Source organism: Rutidosis leptorrhynchoides, chromosome 4, assembly GCF_046630445.1.
Source record: "Rutidosis leptorrhynchoides isolate AG116_Rl617_1_P2 chromosome 4, CSIRO_AGI_Rlap_v1, whole genome shotgun sequence".
Classification (NCBI taxonomy): Eukaryota; Viridiplantae; Streptophyta; class Magnoliopsida; order Asterales; family Asteraceae; genus Rutidosis; species Rutidosis leptorrhynchoides.
In genome coordinates this window covers 188729050-188755144 of record NC_092336.1, presented here as the reverse complement: position 1 = coordinate 188755144, position 26095 = coordinate 188729050, and the positions used below count along the sequence as shown (strand labels likewise).

Genomic DNA, 26095 nt, shown 5'->3' with positions numbered 1-26095 from the left:
TAAGGATGATATTGGTACCAATAGGGGTTCCAGGCATAACCATAAGTGCTATAGAATGCTTCGGCAGGGTCATACGTAGGATATGGTGGCTGCATCTCTATCGACCAAGGAGGGAAGACGGGTTTCGGTGTAGGAATATAGTTTCTACCTATATGTTGGCAATGAGCTATGATCTGGTTCTGATGAACTTGCCAATCTTCAAATGCTCTCTGTCTAGCATTTTCGTATTCCTGAGAAGCTATAAACCTATGCATTTCTTGCATCTCATTCCCCCCTCCTACATTACCTTGCTCCTGGTTTCTCTCCACCTGTGGATGTCTACCATGGTATCGTACTGCGGCGTTATTTCGCCTCTTCAAAACTTTCGCACCATGGTATACATTTAAACCTATAGTGTCGCGGGGTTCCGGCTCTTCTAGTAATAATCCCCCCCGACTTATATCCACACCGAGATATTCACCAATCAAAGTAATAAAAATACCACCTCCTATTATGCTATGTGGTCGCATCCCCCGAACCATAGCTGATAAATAATAACCCACACAATATGGTATACTTACAGCGCTTTGTGGGTCTCGAATACACATATGGTAAAACAAATCCTGTTCATTTACTTTTTCTTTGTTCTTACCCCTTTGTGTAATCGAATTAGCTAAAAACCTATGTATTACTCTTAATTCGGCTCTATCTATATCCAAATAAGAGTAGTTTCCCCCTTTGAAACGGTAATGGCTTGTCATTTGACTCCACACACCGTGTGTATCGAAATTTTCATCTATCTTTCTACCGTTTAGTATCAATCCTCTACAATCAGCAGACGCTAACTCCTCAGGCGTATATATACGTAAAGCCTGAGCCATGTCCAGTAAATACATGTGGCGCATCGAACCGCCTAACAAAAATCTAATAAAAGAACGATCGGTTAAACTAGCTACCCGATCATTCAACTCTATACTACATAACAATTCTTCACACCATACTTTATATATAGGTCTACGTATGGTGAATAAACATATCCAGTCATTAAAAGAAGAATTACCATACCTCTGTACAAGTAATTCCCTAATTGGCCCGGCCAATTCTACAGCTTCTAAGGGTCCCCATTCTATGACCCTCGGTACCTCAACAACCTTAGAGTGAAGAGTATGCAAACCCCGTTGATATTTTGGATAATCTATCCAAAGTCTGTCAAATCTCAGGTTCGGGTGCAACTCTTCCAAATGCATATCGGAAAAGGTCATGACTGGATGAGGTACATCCTGCTTGTAGTAGTTATCCACCTCCTGTTGTTCCAAATTCTCAGCAGGAGCATTGCGGGCTTGGGATGAAGATTCACCCCTTTCATTCATTTTTCTTGAGTAATTCTTAGATAGCATCCTTCTCAACATGATTTTAGCAAAAGATTTGGTGATTAACGGTTAAAAATTGGGATTTTTGGGGTGTTTTTGGGTGTATTTTCGGAGTTTTTCGCGTGCAGAATTCGGGTGTTTTTGTGTGGGAGAGCTGATCAGTTCGGGTGTTTATTATTTTTTTTCTGGGTTTTGATCCCTCCGCGAGTCGCGGAGATTTCCCTTTAAAACTCCGCGAGTCGCGGAGTTTGCTCTCTTTTTTTTTTTTTTTATAATCTTTAACTTATAAAACAATTAAGTATTTAATTTTAAAATTTTGTTTCCCTTATTATTTAGGACGAGGTCGTTTCGGATCGATGTCCTAGTCCGTCCTTCGACAAAATTTTAAAATTTGTCTTTTTGTAGCGATTGTTTTAAAAGCTAAGATTTTTGGGTTTTTTTTTTTTTTTTCAATGTTTTTGGCATACTCTAATTCAATAAGATTAAAAATAATGTTAATAAAAGTTATCGTCCCTCCCTTGGGTAAAGCAATTTCGGTTCAAAGACCTAGTCTTCAACTTACGACGAATTTTAAAAATCATATTCTTAACTTAATGAGATAAAGTAAATTTTTGTTTTTAAATTCACATAACTTAAATATAAAATTCAAAATTATTATTAAAAATTCACACCAAACTTAAAATTTATAAATTTATATCAAACTTATATTAATTTTTCAAATATTTACAATTTTAAATATATTGTTTTTACAAAGTTTACAATATTAATTTAAGATTTAAATATTAATTTTAAAAACATGGTAAAAATAAATTTAAAAATCTTTTTGTCTTTTTATCCCACTTTAATCAATCAAATATTATCAAAAATATGCGCCCCTCTTTTCGGTAAAGTAATTTCGGTTCCAAGACCTAATTTAACTCATGACGAATTTTTGAAATATTTTGGGTTGATTGTTTAAAGATATTTATACCTTAAGAATAAACGTTAAATTTCGCAGTGATGTAATAAATTTTTGAATGATATCAATAATTTCGGTCGCCAAACCTAATTTTATTTAATACCAATTTAGTACTTTTTAGCGAACAAATTAGCGTTTATTATCAAAAGGTTAAAAATAAAAATAAAAACTAAAAACTGTACAGACATACCTGTGAAATAGATTTCTTAGTTATATGATCTATCCTATTCATAAGATAGTCGGTTTAATTGGTTTTCCATGGCTGCATAGGCGTAACCTCGAGCATTCAGTGTCTTTTCTTCTAAACATATGAACGGTCCGTCTCTGCATAAAGTAACAAATTCGGTATTTGAATAGGTTTGATTATTTGAACATTTACCTCCATGTGACCATTTTCCGCATTTGTGACATCGTTCTAGGTGTCGTGCTCTTCTTTTCGCTGCGGATTTTGATTTTCCTTTACCAAATTGTAACTTATTATCTTCGTATCTGGATTCTTTTCTAACTCCGTCCATTCTTTCTTTGATTACTGATACTAATTCACTCGGTAGTATGTCATTATTTCTTTTAGTGATCAAAGCGTGTAGCATTAGACCATGGTTTAGTTCACAGGCAGTCTTCATTTCGTAAAAACCTAAAAAAAATAAAAATTCAGAATGGGGGAAGAAGACTAGTTCTTTAGGGTCTGCTAGGGAAAGACCATTCGGGTTCCATTTTCGAGAACTACACGAAAACAGACAATCTAACTCTAACAGAAATACATATTATCCTTTAAAGACTTGATTCTCCCCACACTTAGTTAGCTGTGGTGTCGAAATTGTGATTAACTTCGTTGTCGACTTCCATCGGACCATGTATGTAATGTTTAACTCTGTGACCATTAACTTTAAATTCTATCCCATTTGAATTTATTAATTCTATCGTTCCGTATGGGAAAACTCTTTTGACTATGAATGGTCCAGACCATCTTGATTTCAATTTTCCAGGAAATAGCTTGAATCGTGAATTGAAAAGAAGAACTCTGTCTCCTTCTTTAAATTCTTTTGAACTTCTGATTCTTTTATCATGCCATTTCTTCGTTCTTTCTTTATAGATTAACGAATTTTCGTATGCTTCATGTCTTAATTCTTCTAATTCATTTAGTTGACTTAATCGTAGACGTCCTGCTTCATGTAAATCAAGATTACATGTCTTCAAAGCCCAAAATGCTTTGTGTTCAATTTCTACTGGAAGATGACATGCTTTTCCATAAACAAGTCTAAAAGGTGTGGTTCCAATTGGAGTTTTGTAGGCTGTTCTAAAAGCCCAGAGTGCATCCTCCAATTTAATGGACCATTCCTTCGGATTTGATCCTACGGTTTTCTCTAGAATACGTTTTAAAGCTCGGTTCGTATTTTCAACTTGTCCACTTGTTTGTGGATGATATGCGGTGGAGATTTTATGAGTTACTCCATATCTTTTAAGAACTTTCTCAAGTTGATTATTACAGAAATGAGTACCCCGATCACTTATTAAAGCTTTCGGTATTTCAAACCTTGCAAAAAGACGTTTTAAAAAGTTGACTACAACTCGTGCATCGTTAGTTGGGAGAGCTTGTGCTTCCGCCCATTTAGATACATAATCAATGGCTACGAGTATATATAGATTATTATGAGATTTTGGAAATGGACCCATAAAGTCAATACCCCAAATGTCAAATACTTCACATACTTGGATGACATTTTGTGGCATTTCATCACGTTGACTTATTTTTCCGGCCCTTTGACATGCATCACAGGATTTGCAAAGAAGGTGTGCGTCTTTGTAAATTGTTGGCCAATAGAATCCAGCTTCATAAACTTTTCTTGCTGTTAGTTGAGGCCCATAATGCCCTCCTGTTGGTCCTGTGTGACAATGGTTTAAAATTTTACTAGCTTCATCTCCAAATACACATCGGCGTATTATTCCATCGGGACAACTTTTAAACAGATGTGGATCTTCCCAGAAATAGTGTTTTATATCACTGAAGAATTTCTTTCGTCTTTGGTACGATAATCCTTTTTCAAGGAATCCACAAACTAAGTAGTTTGCATAGTCTGCAAACCATGGGATTTCTTTATAATCTATCTTCAATAGATATTCATCAGGAAAGTTGTCTTGTATGGCCGATTCATTTAGAACTTCTAACTCGGGATTTTCAAGACGAGAAAGATGATCAGCGGCGAGATTTTCTGCTCCTCTTTTATCTCGGATTTCAATATCAAACTCTTGTAAGAGTAAGATCCAACGGATTAATCTTGCTTTAGCATCTTGTTTTGAAAATAGGTATCTAAGAGCAGAATGGTCGGTATAGACCACCGTTTTTGCTAGAACGAGATATGATCGAAATTTGTCAAAAGCAAAGACAATAGCAAGGAGTTCTTTTTCAGTAGTTGTATAGTTCGTTTGTGCTCCTTGTAATGTCTTACTAGCATAATATATAGGTTGAAATCGTTTTTCAATCCTTTGTCCTAAAACGGCTCCCATTGCAAAATCACTTGCATCGCACATTAGTTCAAATGGTAGATTCCAATTTGGTGTTATCATGATCGGTGCATTAGTGAGTTTTTCTTTAAGAATATTAAAAGATTTGACACACTCATCTGAAAAGATGAATGGCGCATCCTTTTCTAGGAGTTTATTCATAGGAGTGGCAATTTTAGAAAAATCTTTTATGAAACGTCGGTAAAAACCGGCATGCCCTAGAAAACTCCTAACTCCTCTAACATTAGTGGGATGTGGAAGTTTAGCAATTACATCTACTTTGGCTCTATCCACTTCAATTCCTTCTTTTGAAATTTTATGTCCAAGAACGATGCCTTCTTTAACCATGAAATGGCATTTCTCCCAATTAAGTACTAGATTTGATTTTTCGCATCTAATTAGCATTCGTTCCAGATTAACTAGACATGATTTAAATGTATCACCGAAGACTGAAAAGTCATCCATGAATACTTCCATGCATTCTTCTATCATGTCGTGAAAAATCGCCATCATACACCTTTGAAAGTTTGCAGGGGCGTTGCAAAGTCCAAATGGCATTCTTTTGTAAGCAAAAGTACCATAAGGGCACGTGAATGTGGTTTTCTCTTGATCTTCGGGTGCTATTGGAATTTGAAAATATCCGGAAAATCCATCTAGAAAACAATAGTAACTATTTCCGGCTAATCTTTCCAACATTTGATCTATGAAAGGTAAGGGAAAGTGATCTTTTCTGGTGGCGTCATTTAATTTTCTATAATCAATACATACACGCCATCCTGTTACAGTCCTAGTAGGAATAAGCTCATTTTTCTCATTTGTAATGACAGTCATGCCACCCTTCTTAGGTACGCATTGAACTGGGCTTACCCATGGACTATCAGAGATTGGATATATCAAACCTGCATCTAGCAGTTTAATAATCTCTTTCTTAACTACATCTTGCATATTAGGATTTAGTCTTCGTTGGCGTTGCACATACGTTTTATGACCCTCTTCCATAAGGATTTTATGTGTGCAATACGAAGGACTTATTCCTTTAATATCATGAATCTTCCATGCAATGGCTGGTTTATGAGCTTTCAACACAGAAATGAGTTGTGATTTCTCATTTTCAGTAAGAGAAGACGATATTATTACAGGTAATTCAGATTCACCATGTAAATAAGCGTATTCCAAATGGTTTGGAAGTGGCTTTAACTCTAATTTCGGAGGTTCTTCTATCGATGATTTATATCGATATCTGTCTTCTTCTTTTAGCATTTGAATTTCTTCTGTTGTTGGTTCATATCCATTAGCTATAAGTGTAGCTAACATTTCAGCTTCATCAATTGGTTCATTACCTTCTCCTAAAGAACATTCTCCCGTTCCTTGTAATTCTGGAAATTCTTCTAATAATTCTGCATGTGCATCTATAGTTTGAATATAATAACATGTATCATCTGCAGATTGTGGTTGTTGCATTGCTCTATCAACTGAAAAGGTAACACTCTCATCCTCTATACTTAGGGTCAGTTTCTTACCGAACACGTCTATCATTGCTTTAGCCGTGTTTAAGAATGGTCTTCCTAATATGAGAGGAACTTGAGAATCTTCTTCCATGTCCAAAACAACAAAATCTACTGGAAATACTAAAGTACCAACTTTAACTAGCATGTTCTCCATTATCCCTCTAGGATATTTTATTGATCTATCGGCTAGTTGTATGCTTATTCTGGTTGGTTTCAATTCTCCAAGGTCTAGTTTAGTGTATAGTGAATACGGCATTAGATTTATACTAGCACCTAAGTCTGCCAATGCTTCTATTGAACTAAGACTACCCAGAAAACATGGAATTGTGAAACTTCCTGGATCAGATAGTTTTTCTGGTATCTTATTCAACAGCACTGCTGAACAATTAGCATTCATAGTAACAGCCGAGAGTTCTTCCATTTTCTTTCTATTTGAGATTAGATCTTTCAAGAATTTAGCATATCTTGGCATTCCTGAAATCACATCAATGAAAGGAAGATTTACATTTATCTGTTTAAACATATCCAAAAATTTGGATTGCTCGGCTTCAAGTTTTTCTTTCTTCATTTTACTCGGGTAAGGAAGTGGTGGTTGGTATGGTTTAACATAAGGTTTATCCTTAACTGTGTTATCTTCATTAACCTTTTCAACTACCGGTTCTTTTTCCTTATCTTGATCAGGTTGTGGTTCTTGTGGAGTAGGAATGGTTTCATCAGAAGTTACAGGTATTTCAGGTGGTTTAAGTGTTGTACCACTTCTTGTGGTAATAGCTTTAGCTGTTTCATTCCGGGGGTTAGCGTTTGTATCACTAGGTAGACTTCCCGGTTTTCTTTCACCTATCAACCTTGCTAGGTTGCTTACTTCTTGTTCCAGATTTTGAATAGAAGCTTGTTGATTTCTAAATGCTTGAGCATTTTGTTCATTGGTTTGTTTTTGAGATGTGAAAAACTGTGTTTGAGTTTCAACTAGCTTTGTCATCATATCTTCTAAATTTGGCTTTTTATCATCGGTTTGTTGTGGTGGTTTGTTTTGAAAATTCGGTCTTTGCTGATTGTAAGTATTATTGGATACTTGTTGATTGCTAGGACCTTGTTGGTTGTTGTATGGAATATTTCGGTTATAATTCTGGTTTTGATTGTAAATCGGTCTTGGCGGTTGATAATTATTCTGATAATTATTTCCAGGCCTTTGGTTTATGTATGAAATATTCTCTCTTTGTTCCATTGTTAATTCAATACTGAGACAATCTTTTGTCAAATGTGGTCCTCCACACTGCTCACAACTAATTCGTATTGAGTGAATATCCTTAGTCATCTTTTCCATTCGTCTCTCGAAAGCATCTATCTTTGCGGAAATGGAATCTAAGTCATGGCTAGAATCGGCTCTAGCTGCTTTGGATGATCTAATGATATCTTTTTCTTGGTGCCACTCATGTGAGTGGGAAGCAGTGTTATCAATAATTTTGTAAGCATCAGTTTTGGTTTTCTTCATAATAGAACCACCAGCTGCTATATCTATGTCTTTTCTTGTAGTGATGTCGCATCCTCGGTAGAATATTTGTACTATTTGACAGGTGTCTAAACCATGTTGCGGACATCCTCTTAATAACTTTCCATATCTTGTCCACGCCTCATATAGAGTTTCATTTGGCTTCTGTGTGAACGTAACAATTTCTGCTTGAAGTCTTACGGCTTTAGATGCAGGAAAGAATTGTTTAAGAAATTTGTCAATTAAAACGTCCCATGTATCGATCGCCCCTTCAGGTAATGATTCCAACCAATCTTTGGCTTCTCCCTTTAAAGTCCAGGGAAATAACATGAGATATATATGTTCATCCTCTACTTCTCGGATTTTAAATAGTGTGCAGATCCTATTAAAGGTACGTAGATGTTCATTTGGATCTTCCTTCGGCGCACCACTAAATTGGCATTGATTAGTTACCATGTGTAGAATTTGTCCTTTGATTTCATAATCTGGCGCATTAATGTCTGGATGAGTAATTGCGTGACCTTGGCCAGTGCGTTTAGCTCTCATTCGGTCTTCCATACTTAAAGGTTCCAGATTCTCCATAATTGAATTTGTTGAATCGGTATCACTAGATGATTCTGTTTTAATGGTTCATTCCTCAACAATCTCTGTTTGAATGATTGGTGGTTCCGGAGGAAAGTTTAGTGGTTCAGGATCTACGAACCGTTCCTGAATATTCTCCGGATTCTCAATTGTGAGGTTGGGTTCAAAAAATGGATTATCGGAAATTTGAACTGAAGTACTTGGTTGACTGGATGACGATTCTAAAGAAAAATCAACGGCGGTTATATTTGCTAAATGTCTTGATCTAGTTACAGGTGGTGAACGTACAAAAGGTGATGAACGTCTTGCTCGGTGCATTCACTGAATATCCTATTAGTTTTTAAAAGGAAAGAAAAATTATAATAAGTTATCCAATCAATAGACTTTTCTGATTTTGCCCACGTTTCGAATAGCCAAAAGATGCAGCAGAGGGGCAGGATTCGTTTGGTCTCAATATAATTGAGGACTGTTTGGCTCCAATAACCCGGTCCACGTACAAATCCAACTATTACTACGAACCAGAAAATTTTGATGTCTATTAATTTAACCACTTAAAATAAATTTTCGTAATTTTAAGAAATTTAGATAAGAAGTAGAAAAAATTCTAAGTCCTAAAAACTAGAATGGCGAGAAATAAGAGAGAAAAAGAGTTCGTCGCAAAAGGTCGAAAAAGAAAAAATGGTTGAAAAATAAAAGGTGACGGAAAAATAAAAGAAACTTATCAAAACTTAAAAATACTTTAACTAACCTAACCTTATTACTACAACTAACTTAAAATTATAATCGCAAATTGAAATTACTAATTGGAATGATAATTGGTACATAGTAAAAGGTGTAAAAATATTAAAGCTTACAGGAAAAACTAAATCCCAAATGGAAATAACTTAAAAAGAAACTAAAACTTAAAAAGGCGTCGCAAAATTCTAAAGCACCTAAATCTTAGTCTAAAGAAAAAGCACTTAAGGAATTCTACGGCAAAGCCTAAAAATCTAGGAGTAAAAATAACTATAGCAAAAACTAAGTTTAAAATTAAATATGAGCTAAAAATACAAAAGTTATGCTACAACGATTAAAAAAAAGACAAAATATAAAAATATACAAAAAGTTGTAAAAAGTACAATTTTAAAAAAAAATATTATTTTTATATTATTTATTTAATAAAACTACTAATTTTACAATTTAATTAAAACTAATTAATACTAAATACATAAATTAAATAAAAAGTAAAAATAAAAATAAAACTAAAACTAATAATAATAATAATAATAATTAGGTTTAAATAATAATTAATATTAATAATAACCCGTAATTAATGCAGTTTTAGGGCTTCTTTGTCGCCTGTCAGAAAGGCTCCGCGAGTCGCGGCAATTAAAGAAGAAAACCCCGCGAGTCGCGGGGTTCAGAAATTCAGTTGACAGCTTATAATTTCAACGCGTTTTTCTTTATTTATTTTTTTTTTCTGTTTTCTGTTTTTTACTTAAATAAAAGATATTAAAACTTATATTTTTATAAACTAAAATAAAAATAAAGAAACTTATAAAACTTAAATATTTAACAAAATCTTAAAAATACATATATTTTTGTTTTTCTTTTTATATTTTTGAATAATTAAAACGTATTTTTACAAAAGCGAATTTTAATAAAAGTAAACAAAAAATCCTTTTTTTTTTATATTAGGGTTGCGCTTCCGGCGTTTAAGAGTTTCCCCGGCAGCGGCGCCAAAAATACTTGATGTCATGCGAGGTGTATATAAAATAGTTATTAATTTTAGCAGAAAACACTATTAAATACGATACAATTTTACACAAGATATTTATTTATTTATAGAATGGATATACTTAAACCTTGCTACAACACTTATAGGCAGTGTACCTAATCGTACAGTAGTGTAGTTTTTAGTAAGTCCGGTTCGTTCCACAGGGAAATCTTTAAACAAAGCTCAACGCTATATTAGTTTACTTTTATTAAAAATACAAATATATATATAAGTAATATTATTATTATAAAGGGGGGTTTTTACCGTTTAATGACCGGTTTGTCGATTTTAAGATTTTAGTCGCAGTTAAAACCTAATGTAAAATATAAAATAAATACAAGATTTAAATTAAAGCGTAAAGTAAATAACGATAATGAAATTGCGAATAATAAAAATGCGATAAAATAAAATTGCGATAATTAAAAAGTACGATAATTAAAAGTGCGATTAAATAACAATAAATAAAAGTGCGATAATTAGAAGTGCAATTAAATATAAAATAAAGGAAATTAAATATGAAATAAAAGAATTATGCTTATTTAAACTTCCGTAATCATGATGTTTGACGTGTTGATTTTAGTTTTATGCCCATGGGTTAATTGTCCTTTGTCCTGGATTATTTAATATGTCCGTCTGGTTTTTGTCCATAACAGTCCATCAGTCATAAATATAAAGTGCGAGTGTCCTCATCAAATTATTCTTATACCCGAAGTTAAATATTCCAACTAATTGGGGATTCGAATTGTAACAAGGTTTTAATACTTTGTTTAATGAATACACCAGGTTATCGACTGCGTGTAAACCAAGGTTTTACTACTTTGTTAACAATTACACCAATTACCCTTGAATGTAATTTCACCCCTGTTTTAATTATTCTAGTGGCTATTAATCCATTCCCGTGTCCGGTTAAATGAACGATTATTCGTACATATAAATACCCCGCCCATCGTGTCCGATCGAGTGTATATGGTAATTTATAGGGACGCCCAATTGTAAATCTTTATATTAACATTAACAAACTTTCATTTAGTTAAACAAATATAAAGCCCATTAATAGCCCATAGTCTAATTTCCACAAGTGTCGTTCTTTTGTCCAAACCCCAATTATGGTACAAAGCCCAATTACCCAATTTTAGTAATTAGCCCAACATCATGATTACTTCGTTTTAAATAAGCATAATAATAACTTAGCTACGAGACATTAATGTAAAAAGGTTGAACATAACTTACAATGATTAAAAATAGCGTAGCGTTACACGGACAGAATTTCGACTTACACCCTTACAACATTTGCTAACATACCCTTATTATTAGAATTATAATTAAAATTAAAATTAAAATATAAATTATATATATATATATCGTATATATTGAGAGATGAGAGAAAATAGAATATGAAATTTGATCAGAATTCGGTTTGCTTTATAGCCAGAGTTGAATTTTGGGGCTCCGCGACTCGCGGCAAAAACCCCTTTAAACTCCGCGAGTCGCGGAGGTTAATTTTACAGCTCAGTCCTTGGAGTTTTCTCTGCCGACGGTTTTTAATATATATATATAATATATATATAATTAATATAATTAATTATATATTATATTATATTTATATACATAGTTAACTTGTAATTTTTAGTCCGTTGCGTCGAGCGTTAAGAGTTGACTCTGGTCCCGGTTCCGGTTTTTCGAACGTCCTTGCGTACAATTTTATATTTTGTACTTTGCGTTTTGAATCTTGTACTTTTGTAATTTCGAGATGTTTCTTATCAATAATTGGAACCTTTTTGATTGTCTTTTGTACTTTTGAGCTTTTTGGTCGTTTGCGTCTTCAATTCGTCGAATCTGTCTTTTGTCTTCACCTTTTATTATTTAAACGAATATCACTTGTAAATAGAACAATTGCAACTAAAAGCTTGTCTTTCTTGAGGAATAATGCTATGAAATATATGTTCGTTTTTAGCATTATCAATACTTTTATATCAAAATACTTTAAGCTATACTTTTCTTATTAAAAAGATATTAGTTAAACTATATCAAGTAATATATATAAATATATATATACTAAAACTTAATATACGGTTTTTATTATTAATGATAAGTAATAGCTATATAAAACATATAAACTAAATATATTAATTTTATCTAAATAACATATAGTATAATTAGTATATTATTAATAACAAAATATATATATATATATATATATATATATATATATATATATATATATATATATATATATATATATATATATAATTATTCAATTACGATTATATATTTTAATATATATATATATATATACAAATGATATAGGTTCATGAATCCGAGGCCAACCATATACTTGTTCAATGCCGTTATATGTATTTTTACTACAAAATACATTAGGCGAGTTTCATTATTCCCTTTTTATATACATTTTTGGGACTGAGAATACATGCGCTGCTTTTATAACTGTTTTACGAAATGGACACAAGTAATTGAAAATACATTATATGGTTGAATGATCGAAATCGAATATGCCCCTTTTTATTAAGTCTGATAATCTAAGAATTAGGGAACAGACACCCTAATTGACGCGAACTCTAAAGATAGATCTATCGGGCCCAACAAGCCCCATCCAAAGTATCGGATGCTTTAGTACTTCGAAATTTATATCATGTCCGAAGGAGGATCCCGGAATGATGGGGATATTCTTATATGCATATTGTGAATGTCGGTTACCAGGTGTTTAATCCATATGAATGATATTTGTGTCTCTATGCATGGGATGTTTATTTATGAGAACTGAAAATGAAAATCTTGTGGTCTATTAAAATGATGGAAATGTTTATTTATGTTAAACTAATGAACTCACCAACCTTTTGGTTGACACTTGAAAGCATGTTTATTCTCAGGTACGAAAGAAATCTTCCGCTGTGCATTTGCTCATTTTATAAACATTACTTGGAGTCATTCATGGCATATTTCAAAAGACGTTGCATTCGAGTCGTCGAGTTCATCAAGATTATTATTAAGTCAATTATAGTTGGAAATATTCTGAAATGGTATGCATGCTGTCAATTTTCGTTGTAAAGAAAGATTGTCTTTTAAAATTGAATGCAATGTTTGTAAAATGTATCATATAGAGGTCAAATACCTCGCGATGTAATCAACTATTGTGAATCGTTTATAATCGATATGGACTTCGTCCGGATGGATTAGGACGGGTCTTCACAGTTCGGGGGTATGCTCGTAAGGTCAATCTAGTATTTATCATTTTCGTTGCGTCTACGTACTTTCCTGTAATATTGAATCACAATATTGATACGTGAGCATTCATATCTTATCTTTATATATTAATAGTGTATCCCTGACTAGTGCTCCAGTATATATGTTTATGCATGCTTGTATGATTAATTTCGTCGTTAAATAGTTTATGATAAATCACGAATTTAATATATATGCTACTGAGATAAGGTATATGATATGCATGTCGTTGGAAAGCTGGCGAAAAATTAATAACTTTTTATTTAGATATCGTATGGTTTTGATGAACGGATTAAAAGATATGGCCAACTTAGTTATTATTAATTCTAATATTATTATTCATATTATTATTATTATTATTATTATTATTATTATTATTATTATTATTATTATTATTATTATTATTACTATCGTCATTATAATTATTGTCATTATTATTATTATCTAATAATTATTATTATTATTATCATTATCGTTATCAAAATAAGTATTATCATTAAAATTGTTATTGCTATTATTAATACTATCATTATTATCACTAAGATTATTATTGATATTATTATTATTATTATTAATATTATTATTATTATTATTATCATTATAATAATTATTAGTATTATCATTAGTATTATTATAATTATTATTAGTATCATTATCATTAAAACTAATATTAGTATCATCTAATTATTATGATTACTATTATTATCATTATTATGAATATGAAATAAAAGAGGACTAAAAACTATTAAACAAATCGATTAGGAAATAATGAGTATAAGTATCATTTATATTAAAACTATCATTTTTGTTAAAATTATCATTTTTAATAGAAATATCATTGTTATTACAAAATATCATTTTTATTTTCATTTTAGTATTATTATTATGAAAAATTATCATTTTGAATAGAATTATTATTTTATATAAAATATTATTATTACAGTTAATATTAAAAAGTATTGTTATTATTATTAAAATTATCATAATTAGAATTATCATTTTATTATAATTAATATCATTAGTAGTAAATAAATATTGTTATTATTATTATTAGTAGAATAACAATTATTATTATTATTATTATTACAAAATAATACAACTTTTACTCATTATTATTATTATCAATATTATTTTATCAAATAAATATGTGATACAAAGATATTTTTACCACACGTAATATAATTACATTATTAAGACATACTATTATATTTTTATAATATTAAGTGAACTGTATAAATTTTATTACTTGAGATATATAAAAGTATATTTTTTTATCATATATAAATTTTAATATAAATTTTTATTAATAAATGACTTATATTATTTACTCTAATAAAATCTGATAACTATATATAAAACGACCATAATTGTGTTATATAATAAACATGTATAGATTTTGGAAGTCATTTTGGGTCAAATTGACTTTTGTTGACTTTTGCATATCGGTCTTGAGCATTAGGATTGTGATACACTATGACTTGACCTAAATTGTTAGACAGATATTGACTAACATATAAATATATATAATTAATATAGGTTTGTGACTCCGAGGCCAACCCTGCACTTGTTCAGCGCCGTCATTTGCATTATTGCTAAGAAATACAGTATCGTGAGTTTCATTACTCCCTTTTTAAATGCTTTTGCACTATATATTTTTGAGTCTGAGAATACATGCGCTGTTTTATAAATGTTTGATGAAATAGACACAAGTACTCGAAAATTACATTCTATGGTTGGATTATCGAAATCGAATATCACCCCTTTTTAACTTGGTAGCCTAAGAATTAGGGAACAGACACCCTAATTGACGCGAATCCTAAAGATAGATCTATGGGTCTAACAATCCCCATTCTGGAAAATGGAATGCTTTAGTACTTCGATTTAAAAGGTGATTGTGATTGCCATTATATAGCATACTTGCGAGTATGCGGGGGATATTCTATATGCATCCTTGTTAGTTCGGTTACCAGGTGTTCACCATATGAATGATTTTTATATACTTACGAGTGTATGGTTATTTATGAAAAATGAAAATCTTGTGCTTTATTAAAATTATGGAAATGATCGATTATGATAAACTAATGAACTCACCAACCTTTTGGTTGACACTTTTAAGCAAGTTTATTCTCAGGTATTAAAGAAATCTTCCGCTATGCATTTGCTCATTTTAAAGATATTATTTGGAGTCATTCATGGCATATTTCAAAAGACGTTGCATTCAAGTCATTGAGTTCAATAAAGATTATTATTAAGTAAATGACAGATTAAGTTATTTATAGTTTGGATATATTATGAAATGGTATGCATGCCTGTCAATTTTCGTTGTAATGAAAGTTTTTTTTTTTTAAAAACGAATGCAATGTTTGTAAAACTTATCATATAGAGGTCAATTACCTCGCAATGTAACCATATGTTATTGTATTCGTCCTTATGGATTAGGACGGGTCGTCTCATCAATACCGGGGTGAAAACGTGACTTTTTAGCCGATATCAATAACTTACCAGTCCTCCAATCGGTTAATGCTCCTTCAGTTGCTAAAGATGGTCTACCTAAGATGCTCGGTACAACCTTATCCGCAATCATATCAACAACTACAAAATCCGCAGGAAATTCTAATTCACCAACATTTATAACTAAATTTTCAATAATCCCTACGGGTTCACTAACTGACTGGTCAATCAATCTAACCCCCAAAGTATTTGGTTTTGGTTCACCTAAATTCAACTTCGAATAAATAAAATAAGCATAAGATTTACACTCGCACCTAAATCAGTTAAACACCTAAAAAAGCTCAGAACCATCATTCCTACATGGCACTATGAACGGCCCATGATCACCTAACTTTGGTGGCAACTCATTCTTCCTCACAATAGCGTCACATTCAACTTCAAGAAACCCTGATGATGCCTGCTCATGCTCTTCTTTCCTAGCCTTCAAATATTTTAATAATTTCCCATAATTGGGCATACTTGAAGGAACATATACACATATATTATTAGTATTTAAAGACTTAAAAACATCTTCCTTTAGTTTTCGGATCAGATTGCTTCATCAGTGACATTAAATAGTTACCATACTCGGGTGTTATATCACCAATACGAATCCCATCTTCTTCACAAGTTGACATACTCTGAACACTTTCCACATGAAACCCATCAACACTCTTATATGGAGTGTAATCGGATATGATGGAAGGTATGAACCGTACGAACCTCCATCTCATCTTCAAACTCATCTTCATCTTCTTCAGATCCTAAAGAATAAACCAATTTAAACCCAGCAAGTCATAATCCTTAGAATTAGATATAGCATTCATCTGTGAATAATGAGAACCTTGAGGCTCCTTCTTCTTTTGAGGACCATGTGAAGAATTACCATTTTGACCTCCATTACCATGACTCAGGTTAACTTGGGTATTGGATGGAAGAGTACCCGGTGGTATCTCCTATATCATCTGTGAAATCCTACCCAACTCTCTCTAAAGATTCTGAATAGATGACTGCTAATTTTGCATTTGTTGTTTCATCATATGATCTCATCTCTTCTGTTTTAACCATGTAACTCCTAATCAAATTCTCCGATCCTGAATTGATCACCTGCGACTGGTTATTCTGCTGATATTGATTTCAGTTAAATGGTTGTTGGCAGTTTTTCTTGTAGAAACCCGGTGATCCATTCCTTTGATAACCCAAACTACCCTGAAACTGATTACCTGCATAGTTAACATGATCAATCATTAGCCTATCATTGATATCACGGTCCTTCATCAAATGAGGCCCACTGCATCTTTCACAACCCACTTGTATAGAAACCACAGTCTTGTTCAACTTCTCGAACTCTCTACCAAAGGTCTTCAAGTAATTGACAATGAAGCAAGAGTCATATCACTACCATCATCTTCATCATATACACTAGAAACTATTTTCTTCATTGGAGCACTCCTAGATGATGAAAATGACCATTCAGAAGTATGATGAGACATATCTTCCAAAAGCTTATACGCCTGATTCGGTGTCTTGTAAGGAAACACTCCTCCCGCGGAAGAGTCTAAGATACCTCGTGTAAGCTCATCGATGCCCTGATAAAATATCTGAACAATAGGATCAACCTTTAACCCGTGTTGAGGACAGTCTCGTAACATCTTCTTCAAACTGTTCCACGCATCATGTAGAGACTCATCGAATTTCTGAGCAAATGAATTAATCTCAGCCTTCAACCTTGCAACATTGACCGGTGGAAAATATATGTTAATGAACTATTTGCGAAGATCCGTGTAGGTAGTAATAGAATTGGATGGTTGAGATTTCAACCAATCTCTCGCATCTCTAGTAAGAGAATAAGGAAAAAGTCACAATTTGAATGCATCCATGATTACATCCTTTCGCTTATACAACCCAAAAAGCTCATCAAACTACTCATTATGCTCGAATGCATTGTCGGTTCTTCCGTCAAAGATATTCTTCATGACCATATGAATAAATTGAGGCTTAACCTCAAAGTTATTAGCTGTGATATCTGGTCTTCTAATCAAAGGTGGAAGTACAGGTGGTGCAGCTTTCCTGGCACTCCACATCGGTTAATCATTAGGATCTCCCATTGGTGGCTCAGCACACAGTTGACTGTGGGTCGACCGCACGTTGTCAGGTCATATTCACCTAACCGTTGTATGGTCGTTTGAATCTATTCAAACCTAATTCTTTTGGCCTATTTACTTCATTTAATACCTGCAAAAGTTACCTAACATCCTATACAAGTACTATATGCATTCAGTGCATGATTCTCCTTGGTTGTATTCTTTTGATAGTGACTTGTCATGACCAAAGAGGGAAGTCTAACATTCTTGGTTATAAGTCTTGATAACCAATTAAAGTAATCTCAGATTTGTCATAATCTTTTATTTGTTTTTAACACTTGCTTAAGTCCTATTGATTGGCCAATAATCTAATTAATTACTAAGCATGCTTGCACATGGATTAATTCGATGTATTTATGATGTCTTACATAGTGAAATAAATAAGTTCAATTAAGCATGTTGTAAGACATTATGTTAATCAAGACTAAGCCATTCTTAGACATGTTACTAAACTTAAACATGCTCCTTTTGATATTTCAATATGTGTTTTAATAATTCTTTAAGAACTTAAGACCATTAGATTATGACATATCAATTTTTATCAACCAACTTACAAATGCATCTGGGTAGGCTAAGCATACATTTGTAAATTCCTAACTTATGGCTTATAGCAAGACAAAGTTCATTCATATATATTAAGTAACTACTAGCAAGTTGGCATTTAGCACATAGTCAAACTATACTCATGAAATAATAGCAAGTAGTCAAGTAATACTTATGTAATGACTAGCAAGAGATCACTTAGAAATTAATTTAGGATTAAACATATAGTGATGATATAGAAATATACTAAGGCTATGTAAGTTTACTTGCAATGTGGCACTTTGTAAGATTAATATATAAGTATACATTAATGTCCAACACATGTACAAGGAAGGAACAATTCTTGGTTGGGACTTGATGACCATCCTAAGTATGTCTAAATACATTTTAGGAGCACAAGTTATCCTCTAACACTTATGTGTTATCCTTAATTAAGGCTAAAACATCATTAAGGTGTCATTAGGCGTGTTTAACCAAGATTAGCGTTATAGTGACCAAAACTCTTTTGGATATGAAGAGGGAAACTATTCTAAGTATGTTAAAACAAGTTTCATGAATTATAGATGCCTCAAAGTGGTCAAAATTTATTTGATCAAGAGATTTGGACAGAACGTACTGCAGTCGATCCATGATCAGCCGTGGAGTCAACCGTGTACCTGGTTTCATAAACCAGGGTACAGGACTTCCAGGGTCTGAACCGTAGTCGACTGTGAAACCAAACCGTGTGGCATCTATTTTTATTCTAAGCTTCATTTGATTTGGTCTTTTGCTAGAGTAAGTGTGGATTAGTGAACTTGTATATTTATGTCAGGATGTCTACCACCACTTTTGATTAAACCAACATTCTTCCTGAAAAAACTCCACACAAATGAGTAACTAACTCAATCATATATAGCTAGCATAAGTAAATTCAGGTATGTCCACAAGGAGCAGTTGAATTTAAGAATTTAAAATAGTAATTATTCTAAGTAAAAAGTAAGGGAGTTTGATTTCAAAACTAAATATAATAAGAAACGCAAATTAAACAAATACGATCCAATGAGACAAGGGTATTCACTTAGATTCAATTCCCTAAGGTCTGGATTGCTTTTTTTAAGAACAACTAATTAGTAAGATAAGTTGGTATCCCTCACTTAGTTACTAATTATCATGAAAGTGTAAGTTAATAACGCTGGTTTCCCTCACGCTTCTTAAGAACACAATCAATCAAACTAATTACTCAAGATGGGGATTCAAATGAAGGATAAATTGGTGTCCCTTTTTAGCTTCACAATTACCTACTCAATTGATGGTTTAGTAAATAAGTCTAATTACACTAGTTTCCTGCATGCAATTCAACCAATCTAGATTATCTTTCAATAACTAGACAAGATTACCAATTTGATAACTTTCATTACTTCAATCAATAGACTTATAAGTAAGTGGATCAATCAATGGGTGTAATTAAGAATCATGGATCAAGAACAATTATATATATATAAAGATAAAGAATAGCAATCCCTCACATAGGTTCAATCATCTAAGTGAATACAATGAATTTAGCTAGATATAGTCATAATAAAAGCACATAAATACAAAGATAGATCAAAATTCATCATGATATAAATCAAAGATAAGAAAAGATAGTTACCAATGATTAGATCTTGATACAATGACAATCCAAGTGTTAGAATACCTCAAAATAACATTGAAAAGTTGTAAGAAAAACATAACCCTAACTCTACTATTCGTAACTGGGGCTCAATACCCTAATTTGGGGTTTAAACAAAGTATTTATAGTAAAAATTCAGAGTCAGAAACTGCCCCTGGTCGTGCTTTGTGACATCTGGTCGTGTTTTGCAACACCTTGAAATGTGACAAAAGCTTCCGAAACGCAAAACTTTTATCAGGCTCAAAATCTTGAAAAAACTGGAATTATTGTGTTTCGATCACACCTGTCGCGTTCCACGACAGCCCCAAGATGTGACAAACATCATCAAAAGGCGACACCTTCAACACAAAGTTGTAGATCTCTGAGTCACGGACGTCTGGGATTTTGATTCACTTAAATCCGAGTCCGTATTACCGAGTTATGGCCGTTTTCGTGCAGGCGCGCGAGAACCAGATTCCGAACCATCTTCAACTATCATCTTTTTTACCAAATACTGTAAACAATTCCTTGAACTATATATCTTCATTTTTATTCTCATATGAACTCAAAACTCTTCAGAGCACCCGGTGTCGATACAGTTTTTTCGGCGTCCGTCACAATCGACAGTGAGATCGACCGTCGGTCGACACCCGACCGGCGTTGATCTCGCCGTCGGTTTTCAGCATCGGTTGAGCGACGGTGGTTGAAGCTAGCCGTTTGGGTTTGAATTTCAAAAACTAGCCCGTTTAACGGCTAGTTTCCTTTTTTTTCTTTTTTTTTTGTATTAATACTCACACTCATTTTATCATTTTTACTCCACACCCACTCATTTTATACCTTTTCTCTACATTTTTTTATATATTTCCAATCTATTCGTTTTTTATACTTTGTCTCCATTTTTTTATGTCGTCTTCTTCGAGTTCTTCCCACGACTCTTTCGATAACTATACACTAAACCTACTTGATGATAATTTTTCTTCTGACGATGATGTAAACTCACGTCGTTATATACGTCGTGATCATTATGAAGCACACGATCATTTGATGGACGATTATTTTGACGAGAGGTGCAAATATTCGTCTGATAATTTCAAATGACGATTCCGAATGCGGGGACGTATTTTTCTTAGAATTATGAAAGATATTCTAAGTTACTTCTCAAATTCATTGTCGTATTATTTTAGATGATTTCATCGAAGACGAGATGCACGTGGTCGGTGAAGTATTAGCCCGCAGTTAAAGATCACAGCGGCACTACGTCAGCTAGCATACGGTTATAGATTGTATGCACTGGGCTTGGGCAAAATGTCCAGTTGCATGGAGAGGCCAATATATGCGAGGTGATCACAGTCATCCAACTATTATGCTTGAAGTCGTCGCCTCGTATGATAATTGGATTTGGCATGCGTATTTTGGTGTTGCAGGATCAAACAACGATATAAATGTGTTAAACAGTAGTAATTTGTTCAACTCAATGCTCAATGAGGAAATGCCAGATGTGCCTTATCATATAAACGGTGTTGAGTACAGAAGAGGATACTATTTAGCTGACGATATTTATCCAACATGGGCCGCATTTGTTAAGGGATTTTCAAGTGTAGTTGACAAAAAACATTCTTACTTTACAAAGAAACACGCGGAAGCTCGCAAAGATGTAGAAAGGACTTTTGGGATTCTACAAGGTCGTCAACCCGCACGATCTTACGAAGTGAATCAAATGAGGCGACTTATGTATACATGCATCATAATACACAACATCATTATTGAAGACAATGGATACAACCTTGCTGAGAATGATTGGGTTGTTGAGCCGGTTCAACATATACAACGTACTTGGATCGAGAGATGCGACGCTCGTGCAAGAAGAACAAGGGAGTTACGTGATAGAGAAGTGTATGAAGGCTTACGATCAGAATTGGTTGAACATTTGTGGGATCTTCGAGACGACTTATGAATTTTAAATTAACTTATGTAGTTTATTTTATAAATGTTTCGAATAAATGTAATGTAGATTATTTTATGAATTTTAAATGTAAGTTATTTTATGAAATTTAATTTAGTATTTTGTTTTCAATATTTGTTATTAAGTTAAATAAAATATTAAAAATCAATTAAAAAATAAAAAATGGACACTGAAATTGACACTAAAATGGACTGACGACACCTCCACCTGACGCACTGTTAGTCAATTTCAGTGTCCATTTTATGCACCGAATGGACACCGAAAAATGGACATCGACACCCAGTGCTCTCAAAAGGCATTAAGAATAATAAAAACAAGAACTGATATCGCATAAGTATATATGTATGATTTGGGCGTTATCATAAATAAACTTGTTTAAATGACAACAAAACCTTAATAGTATATACGATGTAATAACTAATATCCTTTTCATTTTCTTTATAACTATGGAACATATTTATCTTTCATTTCTTTTCCTCACTAGGGAACACTTAAAATACATTTATAATCACTCCACTTTTATTACCATGTTATTATTATTTATTGCTCACGCCAGATGATGGAGAGTGTATTTGGTAAGATCGTAACCATTTCTGAGATTTAATTTTCGCCAGCTCAGAGATACACTTTCGTCTCTAACCACGATTCAGCTTCAGCGTCGTCGACTGTTAAGGTATTATACGGATATAATGTTTTTGGGCATCCCATCTTCATGGGTTGGCCACTTCATAAACACAAGAATGGTGGCATATGTTTTCAACCTAATCCCTCTCTTGCTCCTCTGTTTCGATGTATGATTATGTCAAACTATGATGTGATCAATCGGTTAGAGCATAGCGTTATTTTGGTTGATTTCGTTCCATTGGATGACAAGAAGATTGGTAGGTTGCTGTTGGAGCATAGAGTATTAGTATCTCATGTCACTTAAGTGGGTGTGCTTGGTTGTGTTACTTTGTGTTCTGATGTGGTAAGTTTCAAAAATATTACCTTTTCGAGCTTAAGGGCGATTGGGTTGGTTATGATTGTATTGTTCGCCATGATGGCCGCCACTTTCTTTCGGTTTGTGCGGGTCGAGATTAGAGGAGTACCGACGAGTTTTGTGTCACCCGAAAATGTTCACACTGTCGCAAGTCATTTTGGTGAAGTACTCTGGGGGTTAATACGGGATTATGCTTAATGGCTATACTAATCTTAACCCATAACAATGTTGATGATGACATATGCACATAACTAAAGGTGATGGTAGACATCTTGACATAAATATACAAGTTCACTAATCCACACTTACTTTAGCAAAAGACCAAATCCAAATAAAGCTAAATTTAAAAACATAAGCTATACGGTTAGGTCCACGGTCAACCACAGGTCAGATCGTGGAGCCTTGCACCCTGATTTGTGAAATCAGGGATGCATGGTCGACCTCACGGTCAACCATGGGTCGACCGTAGACGGTTATGTCCTAATTCTCACCGTTTTTAGTTCGACCACTTCGGGGCATCTATAATTTTATGAAACATGTTCAAAAATGCTTAGAATAGTTGCCTCCTTCATACCCAAAGGAGTTTTAGTCACTAGAACACTAATCTTGGTTAATCACACCTAATGTCACCTTAATGACGATTAATCCTTGATTAAGGATAACACACAAGTGTTATAGGAAAACATGTACATCTAAAATGTATCTAGACATACTTAGGTTGGTTACCAAGTCCCAACCAAGAGTTACTCCTTCTTTGTACATGTGTTGGACATTAATGTATAGTTATACATTAATCTTGCAAATGCCACTTAGCAAGTAAAATTTACATAGTCTTAGTTCAATGCTATGTTATCACTATATGTTTAATCCTGGATTAATTAGTGATCTCTTCTTCAGTCATTACATGAATATTACTTGACTACTTGCTATTAATACATGTGTATTATTTGACTATGTGCTAAGTGCTAAATGTTAAAGTAGTTACTTAATATGTATATGTATGAACCTTGTCTTTCTATGTGTTACAAGTTAGGATTCCACCAACTATTATTTACACTACTTCAATATATGCTTGTGCTATTTGGATAATGTTTAAAATGTCATAATCTAGTAATCTTAAAAGACAGTGAATCATTAACACACATAGGTTTGCTTAAGTCTAAATTAAGTTTATGAATGGTTTAAACTTGATTTAACTTGATGTCTTGCAACATGCTTAATTGTTATTACTTGCTTAAATTGTCAAGACATCATTAACACACTCAATTAATTACAAACAAGTTCAAATTTGAATACTAGCATGCTTTATGATTAAAGTGGGTTATTGTCATCAATGACATGTTGACCAACCAATAGTGTAGTGACCCGAACTTTTCCATGTTTATATATATTAATTGAGATTGATATTTACATGATTAAATGTTTCCAACATGTTAAGCAATCAAACTTGTTAAGACTTGATTAATTGAAATAGGTTTCATATAGACAATTGACCACCCAAGTTGACCGGTGATTCACGAACGTTAAAACTTGTAAAAACTATATGATGACATATATATGGTTATATATATAGTTAACATTATATTATGATAAGTAAACATATCATTAAGTATATTAACAATGAACTACATATGTAAAAACAAGACTACTAACTTAATGATTTTGAAACTAGACATATATGTAACGATTATCGTTGTAACAACATTTAATGTATATATATATCATATTAAGAGATATTCGTACATCATAATATCATGATAATATAATAATTTAAAATCTCTTTTGATATTATAAACATTGGGTTAACAACATTTAACAAGATCGTTAACCTAAAGGTTTCAAAACAACATTTACATGTAACGACTAACGATGACTTAACGACTCAGTTAAAATGTATATACATGTAGTGTTTTAATATGTATTTATACACTTTTGAAAGACTTCAATACACTTATCAAAATACTTCTACTTAACAAAAATGCTTACAATTACATCCTCGTTCAGTTTCATCAACAATTCTACTCGTATGCACCCGTATTCGTACTCGTACAATACACAGCTTTTAGATTTATGTACTATTGGTATATACACTCCAATGATCAGCTCTTAGCAGCCCATGTGAGTCACCTAACACATGTGGGAACCATCATTTGGCAACTAGCATGAAATATCTTATAAAATTACAAAAATATGAGTAATCATTCATGACTTATTTACATGAAAACAACATTACATATCCTTTATATCTAATCCATACACCAACGACCAAAAACACCTACAAACACTTTCATTCTTCAATTTTCTTCATCTAATTGATCTCTCTCAAGTTCTATCTTCAAGTTCTAAGTGTTCTTCATAAATTCTAAAAGTTCTAGTTTCATAAAATCAAGAATACTTTCAAGTTTGCTAGCTCACTTCCAATCTTGTAAGGTGATCATCCAACCTCAAGAAATCTTTGTTTCTTACAGTAGGTTATCATTCTAATACAAGGTAATAATCATATTCAAACTTTGGTTCAATTTCTATAACTATAACAATCTTATTTCAAGTGATGATCTTACTTGAACTTGTTTTCGTGTCATGATTCTGCTTCAAGAACTTCGAGCCATCCAAGGATCCGTTGAAGCTAGATCCATTTTTCTCTTTTCCAGTAGGTTTATCCAAGGAACTTAAGGTAGTAATGATGTTCATAACATCATTCGATTCATACATATAAAGCTATCTTATTCGAAGGTTTAAACTTGTAATCACTAGAACATAGTTTAGTTAATTCTAAACTTGTTCGTAAACAAAAGTTAATCCTTCTAACTTGACTTTTAAAATCAACTAAACACATGTTCTATATCTATATGATATGCTAACTTAATGATTTAAAACCTGGAAACACGAAAAACACCGTAAAACCGGATTTACGCCGTCGTAGTAACACCGCGGGCTGTTTTGGGCTAGTTAATTAAAAACT

At 32.8% G+C, this 26095-nt stretch overlaps 1 protein-coding gene across 1 annotated transcript; it reads left to right on the top strand.

Moving 5' to 3' along the window:
* Positions 1–21476: 21476 nt before the first annotated feature.
* LOC139841295 (uncharacterized) lies at positions 21477–22145 on the top strand. The gene has a single exon (XM_071831519.1). The coding sequence runs from the start codon at positions 21477–21479 to the stop codon at positions 22143–22145; it is 669 nt and encodes a 222-aa protein (XP_071687620.1).
* The last annotated feature ends 3950 nt before the right edge of the window (positions 22146–26095 follow it).